General features: G+C 51.2%; 1 protein-coding gene and 1 non-coding gene across 4 annotated transcripts; one reads left to right on the top strand and one right to left on the bottom strand.

The window, feature by feature from the left end:
* Window positions 1-207: 207 nt before the first annotated feature.
* GNA15 (G protein subunit alpha 15) lies at window positions 208-20,110 on the top strand. 3 transcript variants are annotated; one of them, XM_061422716.1, is made up of 7 exons: window positions 208-755; window positions 8,973-9,157; window positions 11,038-11,192; window positions 11,843-11,971; window positions 14,616-14,745; window positions 16,345-16,498; window positions 18,846-19,160. In XM_061422716.1, exons 1-7 carry the CDS (start codon window positions 611-613, stop codon window positions 18,899-18,901), a joined length of 954 nt encoding a protein of 317 aa, XP_061278700.1. In that variant the 5' UTR covers window positions 208-610; the 3' UTR covers window positions 18,902-19,160. The 3 variants fall into 3 exon arrangements, with proteins under 3 accessions (XP_061278700.1, XP_061278699.1, XP_061278701.1); XM_061422715.1 differs by lacking the exon at window positions 18,846-19,160 and adding an exon at window positions 19,167-20,110 and having other exon boundaries at window positions 209-755; XM_061422717.1 differs by lacking the exons at window positions 208-755; window positions 18,846-19,160 and adding exons at window positions 774-4,364; window positions 19,167-20,110.
* On the bottom strand, window positions 5,845-5,917 carry TRNAM-CAU (transfer RNA methionine (anticodon CAU)). Its single transcript has one exon. It is a non-coding gene; the product is annotated as a tRNA-Met (tRNA).
* Window positions 20,111-22,129: the final 2,019 nt, after the last annotated feature.

The raw sequence follows: 22,129 nt of genomic DNA, 5'->3' as shown, positions 1-22,129 counted from the left end.
GCCAGGCTTCTAATGCAGGGGGCGCTGGTTTGATCCTTGGTGGGGGAACTAAAATTCCACATGTTTCTCAGGATGGCCAAAAAGTTATAAAAAAAAATAAATATTAAAGATGGTGACAGGTATTCTGAGGATTGCGTCTAATTGGCCCAGAGGAAGGGAAGAGGGGCGTGGGCCAGGGAGGGCGTCAGAGGCTCAGGGAGGACGGAGAACTGGGTCCACCCCTTCTCCAGAATGAGGAAGGAGGCCCAGCGTGCACCCAGGCGGCTGGCCTTTCCTCCCCGGCCCGCCCTCCCCCGAGGCGCCCACCTCATCTCTGAGCTCTTCTGCCGTCAACCTGTCGGGCCGGGCCAGGCAGGTCTGAGGATGGGCGGGGAGCCCTGAGCCAGCATCTTTTCTCCTCCTCCACCCCGGGGCTGGCACACAGGCCTAGAGAAGCTGGGCCAGCCGGTAACCCAGGCCGGGAAGCCAGGGGGTCCCTCGGGGGGCGACCCCCACGACAAGGGAGGCCCTTCCCACCGGTGCCAGGAGCCCTCCCCAGAGCGGCTGGGCTGGGGTTCCTCCCAGGGCGGGGGCGGGGGCGATGCCGCCTCGTGCCCGCTGAGACCCTGTCATGGCTCGCTCGCTCACCTGGCGCTGCTGCCCCTGGTGTCTGACGGAGGACGAGAAGTCGGCGGCCCGGATCGACCAGGAAATCAACAAGATCCTCCTGGAGCAGAAGAAGCGCGACCGAGGGGAGCTGAAACTGCTGCTTCTGGGTGAGTCGGAGGCCACCCAGGGCGGGGCAGCCTGGGAGCCCACTTTCAGGATGAATCAACTGAGGCTCGGTTCCTCCTCCCAGGGAGGGAGCTGTGGGCCCGTTCCCTTGGCCCAGCCACCTCCTGGGCATCTGCAGGGATGGAGGTGGCTCAGTTGGGTGGCCCGACTCTGGCCTGGCTGGCCCAGCCTGCCCTACGGGCTCCTGAGTCATGAGAAGGGAATGAGCTGCCCAGCGCCGGGACCTCCAGCCTAGCCCTGTGACCGTGGAGAGTCCAGGACCCTTCCGTCCCCCTGAGGGCTTGACCTAGGTTTGTTCTGGTGGTTCATTAGGACAAGTCCCATGGTCAAAGCATGGCCAAGCACCTTTAATGGATTGATTAATTGATGGATCGGTTCATTCATTCAAGATGTACTGCATAATTCCTAGAGGTGGGGTACAACAGCAGGGGAGATGGAGCGTTGTGTGTCCCTGACTTTAGGGACCTCAGCTTCTGGTGACGGAGCCAGACCGTGAGCCCGTAAACTAACAAGTAGATAAAATAATTTCCGGCAGCAAGAAGAGGAGGTAAACAAAACCCTGTGAGGGAGCTGGGGTGATTCGGGTGTGACGGATTGGAAGGCTCTGAAGTTGTGACCTCTGAGACCTCACGTCTTATGGTCCACATGTGTCCACTCCCCCAGCCACTTTGCCCTGTGTGTGGCCCCACAGGCCTAAGCCCAGGGACCCCAACCTTGGAGGGTCTCCTGGGAATGCCTGAGCCCTGGACGAGGGCTGGGGAAGGCCCTGAGGTCCCAAATTCCCACCTGCCTGCACTGGGACAAAGGGCAGGGCTTGGTCATCTGGATAGCCGCCCTATCTCTTCTCCTGCTCAGTGGGAAGGGGCAGCCCTCAGCGATGGAAAGAGAAGAGAAAGTGGGGCACAGCCCCCCAGTGAAGCCATCTGAGCCTGGAAGGGGTTTTTATTTTGTTTTGGTTTTTTGACCTCGCCCTATATGGCATATGGGCTCTTAGTTCTCTGGCCAGGGATCGAACCCATGGTCCCTGATGTGGAATCTTAGGGTATTCCTTTGAGTCTTCCTTTGGAAGTCACAGGAAAGTTTTAATTAAGACTTTAATAGCTATCTCTATTCACTTTCTGAAATAACTAGGCTTTTATATATTATATGGTATTTACTATTTTTTAATAAATAGAGCTACATTGGCTATTCTTTTGTGAGCTCTGGTTATTGGTATCTTCCAAATAATTTGTCTGTTTCCTTGAAGTTTTCAAGTATACAGGTGTACAATTTTTTCTAACACTCCTTTGTTATCCTTTCATGTCTGTAGGATTTGTAGTGATGTCTCTTTTTTCATTCTTTGTCTTCTCTTCCTTTTGGGGAAGCTAAGAGCTCAGTTTGGAGAAGGCAATGGCACCCCACTCCAGTACTCTTGCCTGGAAAATCCCATGGACGGAGAGGCCTGGTGGGCTGCAGTCCATGGGGGTCGCTAGGAGTTGGACACGACTGAGCGACTTCACTTTCACTTTTAACTTTCATGCATTGGAGAAGGAAATGACAACCCACTCCAGAGTTCTTGCCTGGAGAATCCCAGGGACGGGGAGCCTGGTGGGCTGCCGTCTATGGGGTCACACAGAGTTGGACACGACTGAAGTGACTTAGCAGCAGCAGCAGCAGCAGCAGGAGCTCAGTTGGGCTAGGGGTTTGTCAGTGTTAGCGATCCTTCCTTGCACATCTCAGGTTTCTCTAACCGTGCCTCAGGACCTCTGCACTTGCTGTTCTCCCTGCCAAGGGCTCTCAGCATCCCTACAAGCCTTTGCCTGGCCGGTGGGTCTCAGCTCAAGTGCCACCTCCTCAGAGACGTCTTCCCTGATTTCCCTGGCTTCAAAGTCAGACCCATCCTTCTTCCTCTGCCCAGTTTTTCTTCATAGCACTCACTTCGTGACACTCTCTCTGGTATTTTCCTGTTTCCTTTTTCACCGTCTGTCTCTCCAGTGACACAGCAAACAACACAGAGGTAGAGACCATGTCCATCTTATTCACTCCTTTGTCCTCAGCATTTTTCAGGAGTACAGTGGCCTGGTCATGAGGGCATGCTTTATAAATGAGTGAATGAATGAATGAATCCAGTTTCCGGGGTGATTTTCCCCAGAGTTATACTGTATCTTCCTAGAGCTGGTAGAGTCCTTTGCTCCACTGACTACTGGACAGCCAGCCCCAAATCAGGAAGCCACTTCTGCTCGTGGTCAGGGGGGAGGGGAGAAGGGAGATTGTTCACATGTCCAAGCACTGATGTAGCCCTGTGGACAGCCTGCTGGACTGTGGTTTCAACCACCCCCATCCAAGCCCCAAGGGCTGCCTCCACACCTGCCCTCCTTCTTAAAAACAGGAATTGAATTTAAAAGTTTTTGATTTTTTTCTGGGAGATAGTTGATCCTTTTGAGGAAGAAGCCCAAGGGACCAGGGGTCTGTCCCTGGCAGGAAGTAGTCACCACATTGAGAAGGGGGAGGAGTCTGAAGCAAACAATTAAAGTAGCCATCTCTGGGACTTCCCTGGTGGTCCAGTGGTTAAGACTCCAAGCTTCCATGGCAGGGAGTGCAGGTTTGATCCCTTTTTGTGGAACTAAGATCTTACATGCCATGCAGTGTGTCCCCTCCAATAATAATAATAATAATAATAATAATAATAAAGAAGCCAGCTATGTCTGTCCTATGTGAGGTGGGAACCATTCCTATCCCCAGATGGGGAAACCAAGGCCCAGAGAGGTGAAGCAACTTGTCCAAAGTCACAGAGCCAGGACTGGAGCCTAGAATTCCAGTTCCAAAGTCCACGCTGTTGACTGCCCTGTCAGATGGGGAAACTGAGGCCCAGGGAGGTGGCAGGATTGGGTCTGGAGTCTGCAGCCGGTTTGGAGGCAGAGCTGGGCATGGAAGCTGAGCTGTGTGGTCTCCAGCTGCCCGGGCCTGACCCCCTTGGCCCCAGGAGCCCCGTCTTCCAGGAGTGGATGGTGGGGTGGGGGCTGCAGTTTCCCATGGAAGGAGCCACCCAGTGTCTTGTGATGCCTGGGACTTGGCGCAGCTCCTGGCCTCTGCATTTCCACTTCCTCCCCCGTGCCCAGGAGGAAGCGGCCACTTCCCGTCTGGGCTTCGAGGCTGTGCCAGGTGGAGACAGCTCTCCTACGTCTTTCGGCGTCATTTGGGGAGCTTCCTGAACCATACCACGAGAGGCTCCTGAATCCTCAGTGATTCTAGGAGTAATGGCTGCAAAGGTGAAGTGTTTCAGACTTCAGGTTGGGACTCACACGTGAGTCATGAAACCCAAGTTCTGGGTGGCAACCAGGCTTTTTTTTTTTTTCTTTAACGAAACAGTGCATCCCAACAAAATTAACTGTTGCTTGGTGAGATCTCTGTTTGTGCTCGCAGAGGAGCAGCCCAGAGGAAGGTCAAAGAATGTAGTCCCCGGCCGTAGGTCTCACTGCCATTTTGGCAGCACCCAGAGAAGCCGATGAGCTTCGGAGTGTGTGGAGAAAAATCCTATTAACTGATATTTTGATGATGCCTGACTCAGCCTACCATCCACATCCTGTTTTGTTGGTGAAGGATCCACAAGGGTTTGTTTTTACTCCTCTGCTTCTCCATTAGCTGTGTGACCTTGGGAAAGTCACTGCACCTCTCTGAGCCCCCATGTCTCCACTGTGAATGGGAACACAGCGGGAATGTTTGTGAGGATCCACCAAGGTCAGTCAGAGAGGACCTGGGCTCAGGGCTTGGCAGATGCTAAGACTTAAATCTTTGTTGCTGGGAAGACACGAATGATGACAATGATTCATGCAGCACCTGGGGAATTTCCCAGAATGATCATGAAAGAGCCCAAGAACTCTGGACTCAAAACTGTGTTTTAGTCCCAATCTGGCCACTCACCAACTGCAGGACCCCACCAATCTGGGACTCAGTTCTTCCACCTGAAAAGTGGAGCCAAGGGCCATTGTTCTTGTGGGCTTGGGGGAGCTGGGGCATGGACCCCCCCACCAGACTACCCAGGTAGTACAGTGGTTAGGACTCCTCGCTTCCATTGCAGGGGAAGTAGGGTCAATGCCTGGTTGGAGAACTAAGTCCCACATGCCACGTGATATGCCAAATAAATAGAGCTGTTAAAAAGCAGAGACCAGCCCACCTCTCCAGGTTTCCCAGTGGGAGGTGAGGTTGTGGGTTTATCTCACCGACTGTGATAGTCAGATATCCCACTGCAGGAATATTTAGTGAGTTTGATGTATCTCTGTCCTGAAACCCAAGGAATTTCAGAATCTGAGACAGGTGGCTCCTGACTGAAGGGGTGGTGTCTGTTTGTTGTTAATTTGTTTATAGTAAACATTTAACTTATTTAATCGTTGGCCATGCTGCATGGCATGCGGGATCTTAGTTCTTCATCCAGGGATCGAACCCATGCCCCCTGCATTGGAAGCACAGAATCTTAACCACCGGACCACCAGGAAAGTCCTGGAAACTTTTTATTTTGGAATCACTTTCAATGGACAAAAACGTGGCAAAGACTGCACAGAGAATTCCCAACTTCTGAACAGCTTCCTCTATGATGACTTCTTACATAAGTGCCCTGGGCTGTCATAGCTGAGATATTAACGTGGGAACTGTACCCTTAAGTTTCTGTGAACTCAACTCCAAACTTTAGATATCACTGGTTTTTCCACAAATACCCTTTTCTCATTTCAGCCTCCAATGCAGTATCTCACCTGGCATTTGAGGGGTTTTCCCCCCACTTTCTTAACTTTACATTTTGAAATGCTTTCAGAGTTTCAGAAAAGTTGTACTGGATTCTCCTGAAAATGTTAATATTTTATCTCATGCCCTTTATTCCCTCTCCATACACATACACATATACACTATATATATGTGTGTGTATATATTTGTAATTTACATGATGTATGTCTATAGCTTACTTGCTATATATTTATTTTTTTAAATGCAATTGCATTTAAAAATATTTATTTATTTGGCTGCTCTGGGTCTTAGTTGCAGCATATAGAATCTTTAGTTGCAGTATCAGATTATTTAGTTTCGGCATGTGGGATCTAGTTCCCTGACCAGGGATTGAACCCAGGACCCCTGCATTATGAGTGCAGAGTCTTAGCCATTGGACCACCAGAGAAGTCCCACTTTGCTATACATTTATATATTTAATACGGATATATTCATTGTTTTTTGATCCATTTGTGAGTACAGTTTCAGCCCTGATCGTTTTTTAAATTTTTATTTATTTTTAATTGGAGGATAATTACTTTTCACCTGTTTATCCTCCAAATACTTCTGTGGGTTTGGGTCCCACTAAAAGGCAAAGACCCCCAGGACGATGATGAGCGGCTGACGCATGTGATACAGTCTTGTCTCCATCACGTCCCACCAGTGTTTCCAGTCTCCCCATGAATGTCCTTTGGGGTAACAGAAAAGTGACTCTTCTTCTTGGATCTCAAGTGCAGTAGTGTCACCAGCCCAGCCCTCACTGCACTCAAATGTGCGGGGGCAGGGAGGGACTGGGCCCCGCCATGGGTGATACGGGGGATCACTCTCTCTTCCGCCACTTCCCACACTCCCTGCCTCCTCCCCACTATGTTCCCACTGCTCCCGGTTCCTCTTTCTGGCTCCAGCCAGGCTACCCCTTCCCTTTCTGCAGCTGGTCTCAGTTCCTCCTGCACGAGTGTCCCCCGCCCTTGGAGGGACCCCACGCCAGGGTCCCCCAGGGGCTGGCAGGGTGATGGAGGTGTGGGAGGAGGCCTCCTGGCCATGTACCTCTCACCTGGCTGTCAAGCCCATTTCCCAGATGAGAAAACAGAGGCTCCAAGAGGGAGATACTGGGGCTCAGAGAGCAGCGAGCCAGGCCTTTCTCTTTGAGCTCCTGGTCCTGGGCTCTGGAAGGTTCTAGTGTTAATATCACAGACCCACTCCTGGCTTTTGGGCCATGCAACCCTGCACTCAGAAGGGCCCTGAGGGTTCATCCTGCACTTGGCCCTGGAAATTCTGTAGATGAGCCTGCAAGGAGCCTCATCCCACTCTGTTTCACTGTGAGGTTGTGTGGGTTCTGTCTCCCAAGTATCTCATGTGAATGTCCCCTTCGGTCTCACTCCACTTGGCCACCTGGGTCAGCCTGAACCATCTGGCTGGTGGGAAACCCTCCCTGTAGTAACCAGAGAGCACCTGTGAGCACCTGCGTCAGGCCCTGCCCCTCCTCTGCCCACAGCCTTCCAGGCTTCCACCTCCCTGAGGGTAAAAGCCCAAGTTCTCCTGTAGCCCACAAGCCTCTGCATGACCAGCCCCATCCCCTCCCTGCCCTCCCCTCCTCCCTCCCCCTTGCTCACTCTGCTCCAGCCACACGAATCTCCCATCTGTTTGTCAAACACATCAGGCACCGTCCTGCCACAGGGTCTTTGCACATGCTCTGTCCGCTGCCTGGTGCTCCCTTTCCCCACACCTTGACATGGGAGCAACCTTCTCAGCCTTCAGATCTCAACCCCAATGTTACCTCCACTGAGAAGTGTTCCATGCACTTAGCAGTAGTCACTTAATCACTCTATTTATCCTGTTGTATTTCCTTCATAAAACTTTCTCTACCTGAAATAATTATAGCAAATAATGATAACAGTAATTATAATTATGGTAAAGACTACTACTGCTAATAGTAGTGAACAGGAATGTAACTCTTACTATATCAAAGTGCATTCTAAGCCAGGGGTCCACAGACTTTTTCTGTAAAGGGCCAGATATAAAATCGTTTTGGGCTTCCCAGGTGGCTCAGTGGTAAAGAATCTTCCTGCCATGTGGGAGACTTGGCTTCAATCCCTGGGTCAGGAGGATCCTTTAGAGAAGGAAATGGCAACCGGCTCCAGTATTCTTGCTGGGAGAATCCCATGGACAGAGGAACGTGATGAGCCACAGTCCATGGGGTCTCTAAAGAGACAAGACTTAGTGACTAAACAGCACGGCACAGTAAATCTTTCCAGCTTTGCAAGCTGGAGGGTCTCTGACTGCTCAACTGTGCTGCTGTCCCAAGAAACCAGCTGTAGATAATTTATATACAACCAGGTGTGGCCATGTGCCAATTAAAACTTTATTTGCTGTGCTTAGTCGTGTTCAACTCTTTGAGACCCCATGGACCGTAACGCACCAGGCTTCTCTGTCCATGGGGATTCTCCAGGCAAGAATACTGGAGTGGGTTGCCATGCCCTTCTCCGGGGGCATCTTCCTGACCCAGGGATCAAACCCAGGTCTCCCGCAATGCAGGAGGATTCTTTACCATCTGAGCCACCAGGAAAGCTCATGAATACTGGAATGGGTAGCCTATCCCTTCTCCAGGGGATCTTCCCTACCCAGAAGTCAAACGGGGTCTCCTGAATTTCAAGTGGATTCTTTACCAGCTGAGCTACCAGGGAAGCCCAGAACTTTATTTACTGACTCTGAAACCTGAATTTCATGTAATTTTCAGGTGTCATCAAACAGCGTCTAGATTCCTCTCAGCCATGTAAAAAATGCAAAAACTAACCATTTAAAAACTGTAAAAATTGTAATCGTGAAAATAATTAGAAATGTAAAAACCATGCACACTGTAACAATTTGCTGGCCACGCAAAAACAGGTGGCTGTCAGGAATTCCCTGGAGGTCCAGTGGTTAGGACTCCACACTTTGACTGTCGAGGGCCTGGTTCAATCCTTGGTTGGGGAACTGAGATCCCACAAGCCATGCAGCTCAGCCAAAAACAAAATGCAAACAACACCAAAAACAGGGACTTCCCCAGGGGAGTCTAGTGGGTAAGACATCAACCTCACAATGTAGGGGACCTCAGTTTGACTTCTGGTCGGGGAACTAGATCCGCCATGCTGCCAAGAAGACCCAACATAGCCAAATAAATAATAATCATGAAACAGAAAATCAAATCAAATCAAACAAAAATGAAACAAAAACAGGCACTGACAAGGTTTGTCTGAGGGCCAGTGGTTTGTTGACCCTCCAGGACTACGTTTTCATGAACCAGTTTAACCCTCACGCCACCCAGCAAACCACGTTTTACAGGTGGAGACACAAACACCAGGGCCGTGAAGGTGCTCACCCAGGGTCATGGAGCCGGGATGTGAGCCCCATTGCCCAGGGGTGGCGGGTGCCAGGTGGCGGGAGCCCCCCGGGGGCTGAGCTGACCATGGTGGCCGTTTCCCCAGGTCCCGGGGAGAGTGGAAAGAGCACGTTTATCAAACAGATGCGTATCATCCATGGGGCGGGCTACTCGGAGGAGGACCGCAAGAACTTCCGGCCCCTAGTCTACCAGAACATCTTCATATCCATGAGGAGCATGATCGAAGCTATGGAACGGCTACAGATCCCCTTCAGCTGGCCCGAGAGCAAGGTGAGCCCTGTGGGGAGGGGGCTCCCTTAGGGCATCCAGGTGGGACCGCATCCCCTCAGATCGCCTAAGTTCTTAAGAACCGCCTCCTCCAAGGTTTCTTGGGATCCTGGTGTGCATGTAAGGCAGCTTAGCACCAGCTGGTGGCTCAGTAGGTAAAGAATCCGCCTGCAATGCAGGAGACCTGGGTTCGATCCCTTGGTCACGAAGATTCCCCCGGAGAAGGGCACGGCAACCCACTCCAGTATTCTTGCCTGGGAAATCCCACAGCCAAAGGCGCCTGGTGAGTTACAGTCCATGGGGTTGCAAAGAGCTGGACAGGGCTGAGAGGCTAAACAGTTTCAATTTCAGCACCAGCATGTGCCCCCACCTCAAGGGTTCCCCCGTGGACCCCCAAGGCTCAATCATCTCTCCCTCGGACCTTATGATGCCTGGTAGGAGTCCTGAGTGGGCATATGTTTTGTTCTAGAAGTATTATTATGGTGGACTGGTTCCTGAGCCCTGCCCCACCCTGCTGAGGGAACAGTGCTATGCAGACCATGTGTCACATCACCCCTCTTTTTATATTTCATTTTATTTTATTTTTGGCCTTACCAGACCGCGTGTGGGATCTTAGTTCCCTGACCAGGGATCAAACTTGCACCTCCTGCATTGGAAGCAGGGAGTCTTAACCACTGGAACACTAGGGAAGTCTCCACCCTTCTTTTTAAAGATTTTATTGTATGAAGAACATTCCACATGAAATCTACTCTCTTAGCAAATTTTAAGTGCACAATACAGTATCAGTAACTGCAGATACAATGTCATAAAGAAAGAATTCTAGAAGGCGTTCCCCTTGACTAAGAGAAACTTTATTTATATCAACCCCCAACCCGTCCCCTCAGCCCATTCCATTCCCTGTGTCCGTGCACTTGCTGCTTCCAGATTCTTTGTGTAAGTAGAATCAGGCAGGATCTGTCCTATGACTGGCTTATCTCACTTAAAATAATGTTCTCAAGGTTTATCCGCCTTGTCCTCTGTTGCAGAATTTACTTCTCTTTAAAGGCTGCATAGGAGTCCCTATATCTACATCCTTATTCATTCATCCATCGATGGGCATTTAGGTTCTTTCCACATCTTGGCTACTGTCAGTAACGCTGGGATGAGCCTGAAAGTGCAGATATCTTTTCAAGATCCTGATTTCATACCCAGGAGTGGAATTGCTGGATCATATGGTAGCTCTATGTTTAAAAAACAAATTATTTGCTTATTTAGTTTTTTGGCTGCTGCACACAGCCTGTGAGATCTTAGTTCCCTGACCAGAAATTGAATCTGGACCCTCGGCAGTAAAAGTGTGGAATATTAACCACTGGGCTGCCAGGGAATTCCTGGTGGCTCTATTTTTAATTTGGGGGGAACTTCCAAACTGTTTTCCACAGTGGCTGTACCAGTTTACGTTCTCCCCAGCAGCATACACAGCTCCTGACCCCTAAGGCCTCAGGGTTGGTTCACTATGAGTCTTCTCTCCTTAGCTTGCAGATGGCTGTCCTCTGTATCCTCACATGGCCATCCTTCGGTTGTGTTTGTGTCCCAATCTCTTCTTATAAGGGCACTCCGGACTAGGGCCACCTTCATGACCTCCTGGTAGCTTAATTACCTCTATAAAAAGATAATTCAAACATAAACAAGAGCGCCTGCTTCCGGTGCAAAGAAAAGCGGACAGATGGAGCAGAGGTTGCTGTCCCGTGCAGGGTCACCCGAACTGGCGCTCCTTGAGCGTGCGCCCCTGCTGCCCCTGCGGCCTGCAGACACGCGCGCCAAGGGGGCAGAGACGGCAGGAGGGCAGCCCCGCCCCCCGCCGCCCTGTCCTGCTGCTCTGACCCGCCCCGTCCGTCCCTTCCCAGCACCACGCCAGTGTGATCATGAGCCAGGACCCCTACAAGGTGACCAAATTCGAGAAGCGCCACGCTGTGGCCATGCAGTGGCTGTGGGAGGACACCGGCATCCGCGCCTGCTATGAGCGCCGGCGAGAGTTCCACCTGCTTGACTCGGCTGTGTAGTGAGTCTGGGGTCCGCGGGCCGGGTAAAGGACCAAAGTCTGGGGCGGGAGGCTGTGCCTGGACAGTCTGAGGAGACCCATTCCCAGGGAGCCAAGCAGGCAGAGCGGCCCCAAGGCTGGTCGGCTTCCACTGCGGGGGTGCTGTGGGTGGTCTTGACTCCCAGGTGAGGGTGTTCCTGGGGTGACGTTGCTCACAGGTGACTCAGTTCCTGGGGTGCACTGTTACTAGGGTGACACAGCTCCTGGGGTGACACCGTTTCTGGGGTGATGGCACCTCGAAGGTGACTATTCTAGGATGACATTGCCCTGGGGTGACACCGTTTCTGGCATGAGACCATTTCTGGGTGATGTTGTCCTGGGCTCAACACTGGCTTCTAGTCCTCAAGGGTATCACTGCTCTTGTGGCAGTGACACACCTGGGGTGACACCCTCCCCAGAGAGACACACTGCCCTGAGGGTGAAGCTGCTTCTCCCTGAGGCTCCTGTGGCCTCAGGCTGTGCTCCTCAGCCACCTGGGACCCACAGAAATGCTGGCCTCTCTCTGGGGGCTCTCCTCCCCCAGCAGGGTCCTCATGGGGCCCTGGGTCAGGAGAAATCTGAGAAGTAAAGGGAGGTTGCAAGGCCATCACTCAGGTCTTCCGGTTCCACAGCTACTTGTCAAATCTGGACCGTATCACGGAAGAGGGCTACATACCTACCGCACAGGACGTGCTCCGCAGCCGCATGCCTACCACCGGGATCAACGAGTACTGCTTCTCCGTGCAGAAAACCAACCTGAGGTGAGCACAGAGCTTGGAAGCTCTTGTAGGAGGGCCAAAGGAGCTGCAGCGCTGAGGGCTGAGTAGGAGTTGTCTGTCCCAGCCCACAAAGGGCCTGTCAGGCTGGAGGAGGCAAAGCTGGGTATAGACATCTCCATCCCCCCATGGAGTCAGGACTGGGACCTGGAAGGGCCCACACATAGCCCCCAGAGTTCTGGGAGGGGAAGTCTTTCTGGAGGAGGAGGCATTGGTCTTAGGGCATTGAAGAATGATTAGGAGTTCACTAGAGCTATGGGGTGATGGGAAGGAGGAGACAGAGACTGTGCGGTCAGGGCTAGATCAGAGGGATTGATTTGGAGCTGGGGAAGCTCAGGGGGTGATCCCTCTAGTGATCAATGAGGGGTTCAGGCTGGGCGTCAGGAGACCCAGGAGGAGGCAGGAGCCATGGTTCAGGCAGACAGGGTTGGGAAAGGTCTGGGCAGTGGCCACGAGCATGGAAATGATGGAATGGTGCAAGAAATGTTTCTGATGTAGAATGGGTGAGTGTGGGAATTAGAGCAGGCAGTCAAAAATGACTTGCTGTGAGTTTCCCATCAAGATGATGGTGTAGATGGTAAAAACCACTGTGGTGGTGGTAGAGAGGGAGGTGTTAGAAAAGCCAATGGAGTTATCTGGGGGCAGGTTGGGTCTGAGGAGTCTGGGACATCTGGGAGATGGCTGGGTGCAAACAGGCCTGAGCTGGAAGACAGAGAAGTGTGGGGGTCCCGTGCAGCCAAGAATGGTCCATGCAGAGCCATGACCAGTGTCAAAGACCAAGAAAAGGTCAAAGAGACGAGCAACTTCTGGAATTGGCCTTTAGAGAATCTTCAACGACCTTAGCAAGATGGTGACAGAGAGCTGTGCAGGTGTGCCTGAGAACCTCCAGTGTTCAACCCACTCATGTTGACCTCTTGTTTCCTTGAATGGCCCTCCCTCTTGGCTCCATGCTTTTGAAACAAGAAGGTTCATAATTTACTGTTTGCATTTGGGTCTCCTCCACTAGATGGAGAGCCCCTTGAAGTTACAGCTTGAGACTGATTCTACTGCTTCTCTGATTGATATATTATGTGATATTGAGTGAGTGTGTGTGCTCAGTCGCTTCAGTCGTGTCCAACTCTTTGCGACTCCCTGAACTGTAGACCTCCAGGCTCCTCTGTCCATGGGATTTTTCTGACAAGAATACAGGAGTGTGTTGCCATGCCCTCCTCTAGGTGATCTTTCCAATCCAGGGATTCAATCCACGTCTCCTTTGTCTCCTGCATTGCAGGTGTATTCTTGACTATTGAGCCATTGGGGAAGCCATCGCTTCTCTAGTGATAATCAACTGAATGTCAGAGTGCAAGTTTGTATATATGAGTGTATGGTTGGAAAGATAGAAGAATGGATGGGTGGATGGATGGGTAGATAGATGAGTGGATAGATGGATGGAAGGTTGGATGGATGAAGGGATGAGTGAATGGATGAGTGGATTGTTGGGTTGGTGAATGGATAGATGGATAGGTAGGTGGATAGATGGATCAATGGGTGGCTGTATGAGTGGATAGATGGATATATAGATGGATGAATGCATGAATGGTTGGGTAAATATGTGGACAGATGGGTGACTAGATGGGTGGGTGGAAAGATGGATAAATGAGGAGGTGGGTGGATGGATGAACAGGTGGATGGGTGAGTTGGTGAAAGTTTAGGAGTAGAAGTAGTGGTTGGGGAAGTTCAGAGGAAAGACTGGGTGGAGGAGGGGAATTTTCAGAAGGGGAAACTTAAGTCCATTCTCAAGGCAAAGGTGAGGGCTCAGAGGAAAGGGAGTCTCTGAGCTGGGAGGCTGGAGAGTAAGTGAACCCCACAGCTGTCTCAGCCCCTGGAGCCCCATTTGAAGCCACTGCCTCCCCCATATGACCCTGGACACAGGGTCTGAGGGAATCTGGGGATCACCAGAAAGGCCGGTTTTGGGACTCAGGAGCCTCAGGCACCAGTCTGGATTCTCCTCCTGTACATCAGGGCAAGTCTTTTCTTGCTCTGAGGCTTCTGGCATTTCCTGCCTGCTGCCTGAGTAATGGTCGTATCCCCGGGTAAATGACGCAGGGTTTGTTATCAGCGACCCATATTTCTTAGAAGAGACAACAGGAAGGCGGGAGGGCTCAGGTTTTTGTTGTGGTGTGTCTGGGGGTGGAGGCAAACACTCGTCCTGGGACGCAAACAAAGGGGATGGCTCTTGTCCATCAGTGTGGCTGCTGGAAGCTCCCATGGTCACCCAGAACACAGCCAAGGGAAAACTGAGTTCTGGAGACATTTTGCAACTTCCCCTGGGTCATCAGTCAACAGGGCAGGCTGAGGATGTGTCCAATCAGCTGTCCTCTACTGTGGGGTAGAAGGCAGCCCAGTGCAACAGAAGTTCAGGATAGTCCCCTCTCCTCTCTGTACTTATAGTTTTCTCATCTGTAAAATGGGTATAATAGTGATGCCTACCCCATGGGGTGAAAGGCAGTCACACACAGGTGGCTAGCATCTATTCTTGCTGCTATTAATGTTGATTGTGGCATGTCCCAGCCATGACTGGGGTCTGGGGTGCCATGTCTCAGGGTCCCTGATTGGGTCTGAACTCTGACAGGAGATGGTTTCCCCGCAGGATCGTGGACGTCGGGGGCCAGAAGTCAGAACGCAAGAAGTGGATCCACTGCTTTGAGAACGTGATTGCCCTCATCTACCTGGCCTCACTGAGTGAATATGACCAGTGTTTGGAGGAAAACAACCAGGAGGTGAGCTGCCACTGGGGATGTGGGGGTGCTGTCTCCCCTACCCTCTTACTCACTCCTTGGCCCAGGGACCCTCAACTGAGCAGGAAAGCCTACCGCCACTCTTGAGGGAGTCTTTGTGTGTCTGGCGTGGCTTTGAGCTTCACCGTCCACTCTTTTGTGGCCAGACCATTGAACCCCAATGCACAGATCCACAAGTATTTGTGAGACAAGGACCCTGGGGACACACACACACACACACACACACAGTTGGATACTCAAGCTTCAAGGCACACCACCCTATTCCCACACCCTGCAGCACAGTGTGTGTGTCCTGGGAGTATGGGTCATACTGTGGGAATGGGGCTATGTCCTGTTTTTATTCAGGATTCTTCTCCTTTTCATGAATTCTTCTCCTAATTTAGCTTCCCTAGTGGCTCAGCGGTAAAGAATCCACTTGCAATGCAAGAGATGCAGGAGATGCGGGTTGAATTCCTGGTTCGGGAAGATCCCCTGGAGGAGGAAATGGCAACCCACTCCAGTATCCTTGCCTGGGAGATCCCATGGACAGAAGAGCCTGGCGGGCTACAGTCCATGGGGTCACAAAGAGTCAGACACGACCAAAGCGACTGACCACGGTGAAGGTTGGGCACACTATTATCTCTGACATGTGCACTTTTCAGAGTTAAAGTTTCACATAGACAGTTTCAGGATCCAAGGGTCAGGTGTTATAATTTGTACTTTCGGGTTAAGTCAGATAGAATCAAACTGAGTCAGATAGAATCAATTTGAGGTCATTCTGACACAGATCTTGCTTGAACTGAGCCACACATGATGTCCCACTTTGCTTGGGCTGCTGTGATGAAGTCCCACAAACTGGGAGGTAGGGCTGGTGCATGGGGAGTGGGTGGTGGAACTGAAACAACAGAAATTTATTGTCTCATGGTCCTGGAGGCCAGAAATCTGAGGTCAAGGTGTCAGTGGGGCTGTTTCCTTCTGACCCTGTGAAAGAGAATCTGTTCCAGGCTCTTCCAACTTCTGGTGTGCTGACAATCTTTGGGATCCCTTGACTGGAGAAGACACCACACCATTTATGCCTCCATCTTCACATGGCCATCTCCCTGAGTCCTATTTTAAAAAATAATTTTAAAACTTTTTTGGCTATGCTGCATGGCATGTGAGATCTTAGTTCCCCAACCAGGGATGGAACCCTTGCCCCCTGCATTGTAAACACAGAGTCTTAACCACTGGGCCACCAGGGAAGTCCTTTGATTTCCCCTTTTTATAAGGACATTGGAGTCAGAGCCCATCCTACTCCAGTGTGACCGATTCTTAACTAATTACATCTTCAAAGACCCTATTTCCAAATCAGGTCTCATTCTGAATTTCCAGGTGGACATGAGTTTGGGGGTGGGGTACACTAGCCCAACGTACAGGCACAAAACAATCTTGGGCATACACAGGCAGCCGGCCCCACTGCCCTGAGTCCCAGCCTGGCGGGAACTGGGGAGCCTCAAGCTGCTGGATGGTGGGCTGCCAGCCCCATCTCCACCTGCGGGGAGGGCTCCTGTTCAGGCCGAGCATCCATCTGGATCCATGACCAGCCTGTGCCTCCCAACCCAGAACCGAATGAAGGAGAGTCTGGCCCTGTTTGGGACCATCCTGGAACTGCCCTGGTTCAAAAGCACTTCCGTCATCCTCTTCCTCAACAAAACCGACATACTGGAGGAGAAGATCCCCACATCTCACCTGGCTACCTACTTCCCCAGTTTCCGGGGTGAGTGGTTCTAGAACTTTCTATACCCTTCACTTTCCAAAAGCAGCTCCCAAGAGAGACAGTGGTTCAGGCCACACCTCAGCCTGGAGTCACTGGGGTTCCAAGTGCAGTCAGACAGACCTGAGTTCCAGACTCATCTCTGATCTCTGCCGGAGACCTCTGAGTCTCAGCTTCCACCTCCGTTGAATGGGGAGACGGTAACAGAAGCCTTAACACTGGGTGCTGAAAGCAGCAGAAATTTCCCCCTCATCGTTTAGGAGGCCAGAAGTCTGAATCAGGCCTCCCTCCTAATTTCTGGCGGTCACCTGTAATCCTTAGCATTCCGTGACTTGTAGTTGCATGTCTCCAATCTCTACCTCTGTTACCACGTGACTCTCTGTCTCTGGTTGTCTCTTCTCTTCTTTCTTTGTTCTTGGCTGTGCTGGGTCTTTGTCGCTGCATGTGGGCTTTCTCTCGTTGTGGGGAGTGGGGGCTATTCTTCGTTGTGGTGCACAGGCTTCTTATTGTGGTGGCTTCTCTCGTTGTGAAGCATAGGCTATAGGTGCATGGGCTTCAGTAGTTGTGGCTTATGGGCCCTAGAGCTCAGGCTTAGATGCCCTGCGGCAAGTGGAATCTTCCCAGACCAGGGATCGAACCCATGTCCCCCTGCACCGGCAGGCAGATTCTTATTCACTGTGCCACCAAAGAAGTCCCCATTTCTTCTCTTCTTACAAGGACACCAGTCATTGGGTTTAGGACATGACCTAACCTAGTGTGATCTCATTTTAGCTTAAAACGCACGTCCAAAACCCACTATGTGTAAATAAGGTCATATTCTGAGATTCTGAGTGGACATGGATTTGGTGTATCACCAAATTGTGAGTTTTGTGTATTCATCCTAATACACAATCAACCACAGTAAGTGAAACCCTTAGCATGAGCTTGGTGTGTAAGTCTTGATGATGTCACCACAGGTGTGCAGGGAAGGCAATGGCACCCCACTCCAGTACTCTTGCCTGGAAAATCCCATGGATGGAGGAACCTGGTAGGCTGCAGTCCATGGGGTATCTAAGAGTCGAACACGACTTCACTTTCACTTTTCACTTTTATGCATTGGAGAAGGAAATGGCAACCCACTCCACTGTTCTTGCCTGGAGAATCCCAGGGACAGGGGAGCCTGGTGGGCTGCCGTCTATGGGGTCGCACAGAGTCGGACACGACTGAAGTGTCTTAGCAGCAGCAGCAGCAGCAGCCACAGGTGTGACCACTGGTCTGTCAGAGCCTGTGTGGCCAGTCTCACCCAATCTTACCCACAAGACTTGAGGTCTGGGTGACAGATGTCAGCTTGTTCCAGGAAGGTGGCCTGGACACTCTTCTCCCTCTTCCCCGAGCATCCCCTGGGCAGTTCGGAAGTGGGACCATGGCTTGGAGAGTTTGGATACAGGGATAAAATAGATCGTTTTGAGGATGGTTTGTTTTCCTTCATGTCGCAGGGAACCCCCATAACTCATCCTTTTCTGCCAGCCACAGAGGCTGGAGCACCCTTTGTTAACTTCTGACTCACGGTCTTCTCTCCTCTCTACTAAATAATATTCATGACAATAATAATAAGCCAATAACAGCTAATACATCTAACACTGATGGAAGCACCCTCGTGTACTGACTTGTTAAAAATGCTTATTAAAAATCGCTGTTCAGTAGCACTCATGTCTCTCACCACTATAGAGATGGGGAAACTGAAGCACACAGAGAGATATAGTTATTTGCCAAAAGTCACACAGCTAGTGACTGGCAGAGGCAGGATTCCCACCCAAGTTTCCTGGATCCAAAGCTGGCAGGTCGTAACCACTATGGGAACCTGCCTTTAGGACAGAATGATGATAGTACAGACTCCTGAAAGCTTCTCTGATTGAACACTGAGCCTTCGACATGATTGTGTTGAGTCTTCACAACACTTTAGGGAGGCCTAGGACAGTTATGATCCCTGTTTTAAACAAATGAGGAAACAGACTCTCAGAGATTAGGTGGATTAACAGATAAGGTAACCCATCTTGTAAGTAGTGGAGGCGGGTCTTGGGGGGTTCCAGAAGCCCTTGACTCACTCTCTCTCTCTCTCTCTCTCTCTCTCTCTCTATATATATATATATATATATATGTATTTCATATATATGTGTGTCCGTGTGTATATGTATATATGTATACACACACACACAGAGTCCGACACGACTGAAGCCTCTTATCAGCTTTATACACATACTTATACGTATATTTATACACATACGTATATGAATGAGATGGGGAGGGGGTGGAAATCCCATGTGTGCCTCACCAGGGCAGCCATCCCTGCCCTTCTCTTTCATCTCCCCAGGATGTCTTTCTCTGGACCTCCAGGCTCCAAGCCCAGCTAAGAGAGAGGGTCTTTAACACGGTTCTGTGCAGTCTCAGACACCAGCCTCATTGGTCCATTCCAGGCCATGTGACCCAAATGAGCCTACCCCTGAGGATTCTACTGGCTGGGCCTCAGTCTTGTGAATGGCTAGAAACACAAAAGATGGTGGAGGCTGGCAGGCACCCTGCCGGATGGTTCCTGCAGCCCCGATGTTGTCCAGAGTCTACCTTGGTCCCAGGAGGGAGGGACTCTCACCTGCCACACGAGCCGCGTGCTCTGACTGCCCACCCTTGTCCCCAGGCCCCAAGCAGGACGCGGAGGCAGCCAAGAAGTTCATTCTGGACATGTACACCCGCATGTATGCCGGCTGCGTGGACGGTGCCGACGGGGGAAGGAAGGGCCCGCGCTCCCGCCGCCTCTTCAGCCACTACACGTGCGCCACGGACACCCAGAACATCCGCAAGGTTTTCAAGGACGTACGGGACTCGGTCCTGGCCCGCTACCTGGACGAGATTAACCTGCTCTGACCCAGGCCCGCCGCTCCGAACTCGGACCCGCGAGGGGCAGGTGGAACCTGCGGGCAGTGGGCGCGGGGTGGGCCGGCGCTCAGCTAGCCCAGATGCCCCATGTCGCTCCAGCCCCAGACCCAGGTAGAGGAAGGACCACGAGTGAGCCGGCGTGGAAGGCCGGTCGCTATCCCCTTCCTTCTCCGCCCCTCGTCAGGACAGCCTCTGGATCCCCTGTCCCTTGACTCAGTTTACCTCCTCGGAGAGAAAACACAGTGGCCGTTTAGGAGGACAAGGTGCAGGAAAGGGTGAAAAGAGCAAGGGATCCAGGACTTGGGTGGGTGGGGCTCTCTCAGGACCCCCACCTATAGGCATGTCCTCTCAGGCAGAGACCCTTTGGGGCTTCTGTGCCAGTCCCGGGATGAGGGGAGTGGTCCTTCATGCCGGGGACGCGGGATCTGGCTCCCCCTAGCGGACAGGAACCGACATCCCAGCCTGAGGTCTGGGGAACTCAGGGACTTCCGTTTTCTTAGGAGAAAGAGACACCCTTTCAGAGCCTCTTGGCTCAAAGTGTGTCTTGCCTCGGTTTGCAGATGAAGGAAACCGAGGTCCACAGGCATCCGCCTTCCTTCCCAGGCTGGAAGCCGGGAGCACTGCATCTTACAACCTTCTGTATTTATTCCCTCACCTTCTGCATGGCCCCTTGCAGGGTGGACATTAAAGAAATGACATTCTGGAGACCTTTGGTTTCTTAGGGGCGTCCTGTTTAACACCCCACCCCCCACTGTCCTATCGCAAGTCTCCTGTCCCGGACAGGGTAGCAACATGGCAAAGGAAGGAAAAAGTTCTACTTGTCCATCCGCTGTGCAGGGCACGGAACACAGAGCTGTGCGGGACTGTGTGCACTTTAAGCCAGGAAGTGAAGTCTAGCCTCTCTGTGTGACCATGGGGTCGTATTAGCGGGCCCTCTGTTGCTACTCACCCAAAATTCCAGCAGCAGCCACCAGCCATCTCTGATGGAGACAATGATGACTCTACTCACCATATCCTGGTCTCAGGGCAGCCCCATGTGGCACAAATCTCATTGCCCCCATTTTACAGATGAGGAAACTGAGGCACATGAGAAACTGAATAATTTGACTAAGGCTACACACCTGAAGATGGCTGAGCCAAGACTCTATTATTCATTCAACAGTTTTGTGGTTTCTTTTTAAAAATTTTTTCCTGCATCGTGCAGTGTGGGTGATCTTAGGTCCCCAACCAGGGATTGAACCCGTGCTCTCTGCAGTGAATGCCCAGAATCTTAACCAATGGACCACCAAGGAAGTCTGTTGTTTTTTAATTTTTTTTAATTAACTATTTTTTAAAAAATAGTCTTAGGTTTATAGAAAAATTGTGAATACAGAGTTGCCTTATAAAACCACATCTGATTTCCCATATTATTAATATATTAATATGGTATGGTGGCTTAGATGGTAAAGAATCTACCTGCAATGCCGGAGACATGGGTTCAATCTCCCGGTCAGGAAGATCCCCTAGAGAAGAGAATGGCAAGCCACTCAAGTATTCTTACCTGGAGAATCCCATGGACAGAGGAGCCTGGCAGGCTACAGTCCATGGGGTCACGAGTGATTAACACACACAAACATTGAAACATTATTAACTGAAGTCTACTCTATATTCTGATTTCCTGTTTTCCCCTAATGCCCTTTTTCTGTCCTGGGACACCATCCAGGATCCCTCATGACATTTTGTCATCGCATCTCTTTAAGGTCCTCTGTGCTGGGATGGTTTCTCAGACTCTCCTTGTCTTTGATGACCTTGACCATTTTGAAGAGTGCTGGTCAGCTCTGTGGCTTGTCCAGGGCTCCAGTAATGAAGTACCCCAGACAGAGGGACTTAAAACCACAGAAATGTAATCTCTCAGAGTTCTGGAGGCAGCGTCTGAGACTGAGGCTCCAGGGGAAGGTCCTTCCTGTCTCTTCCCGCTTCTGGTGGCTCTGTGTGTCCCTTGGCTTGTGGCAGTATCCCTCCAGTCTCTGCCTCTGTCCCTACATGGCTGTTTCTTCTTGTGTGTGTCTGTGTCCAATTTTGCTCTTCTTACAGAGACATCCGGAGAAGGAAATGGCAACCCAATGCAGTATTCTTGCCTGGAGAATTCCATGGACAGAGGAGCCTGGTGGGCTACAGTCCATGGGGTCACAAAGAGTCAGACACAATTGAGTGACTGAACAACAACAGAGACACCAGTCATACTGAATTAGATGAACCTGACCTCATTCTAACTTGATTGTATCTGCAATGATCCTATTTCCAAAGAAGGTCGTATTCCCAGATACCATACCTGGGTTAGGACCTCAGCCGTCTCCCAGCAGGTGTTTGGCCAGACGTCCTTTAGTTGTTTTGTCTAATGTTTTTTCTTGTGATTAGACTGAAGTTTAATTTTTTGACCAGGGGAGCAGAGAGGTGAAGAAAATTTTGGCCCATTATAGCAAGAGTGCAGGCATGTGTGCTAAGGCACTTCTGTTGTGTCTGACTCTTTGTAGACTGCAGGCTTCTCTGTCCATGGGATTTTCCAGGCAAGAATACTGGAGTGGGCTGCCATGCCCTCCTCCAGGAGATCTTCCTGACCCAGGGATTGAACCCTCATCTCTTACATATCCTGCATTGGCAGGCAGGTTATTTACCACTAACGCCACCTGGGAAGCCCCTATAGTGAGAGTACCTGCTGTCAGCATGACCTTGGTTCCCTGTCTG

Source organism: Bos javanicus, chromosome 7, assembly GCF_032452875.1.
Source record: "Bos javanicus breed banteng chromosome 7, ARS-OSU_banteng_1.0, whole genome shotgun sequence".
Classification (NCBI taxonomy): Eukaryota; Metazoa; Chordata; class Mammalia; order Artiodactyla; family Bovidae; genus Bos; species Bos javanicus.
The sequence above is the reverse complement of the archived record's forward strand: the minus strand, read 5'-3'. Positions and strand labels throughout refer to the sequence as shown.

Excerpts from the sequence above, each read along its gene's own strand:
- GNA15 (XM_061422715.1), top strand. The coding sequence starts at position 611 with ATGGCTCGCTCGCTCACCTGGCGCTGCTGCCCCTGGTGTCTGACGGAG. Across the intron at positions 756-8,972 it reads GCTGAAACTGCTGCTTCTGG|GTCCCGGGGAGAGTGGAAAG; the intron begins GTGAGTCGGAGG and ends CCGTTTCCCCAG. Across the intron at positions 11,972-14,615 it reads GTGCAGAAAACCAACCTGAG|GATCGTGGACGTCGGGGGCC; the intron begins GTGAGCACAGAG and ends GTTTCCCCGCAG.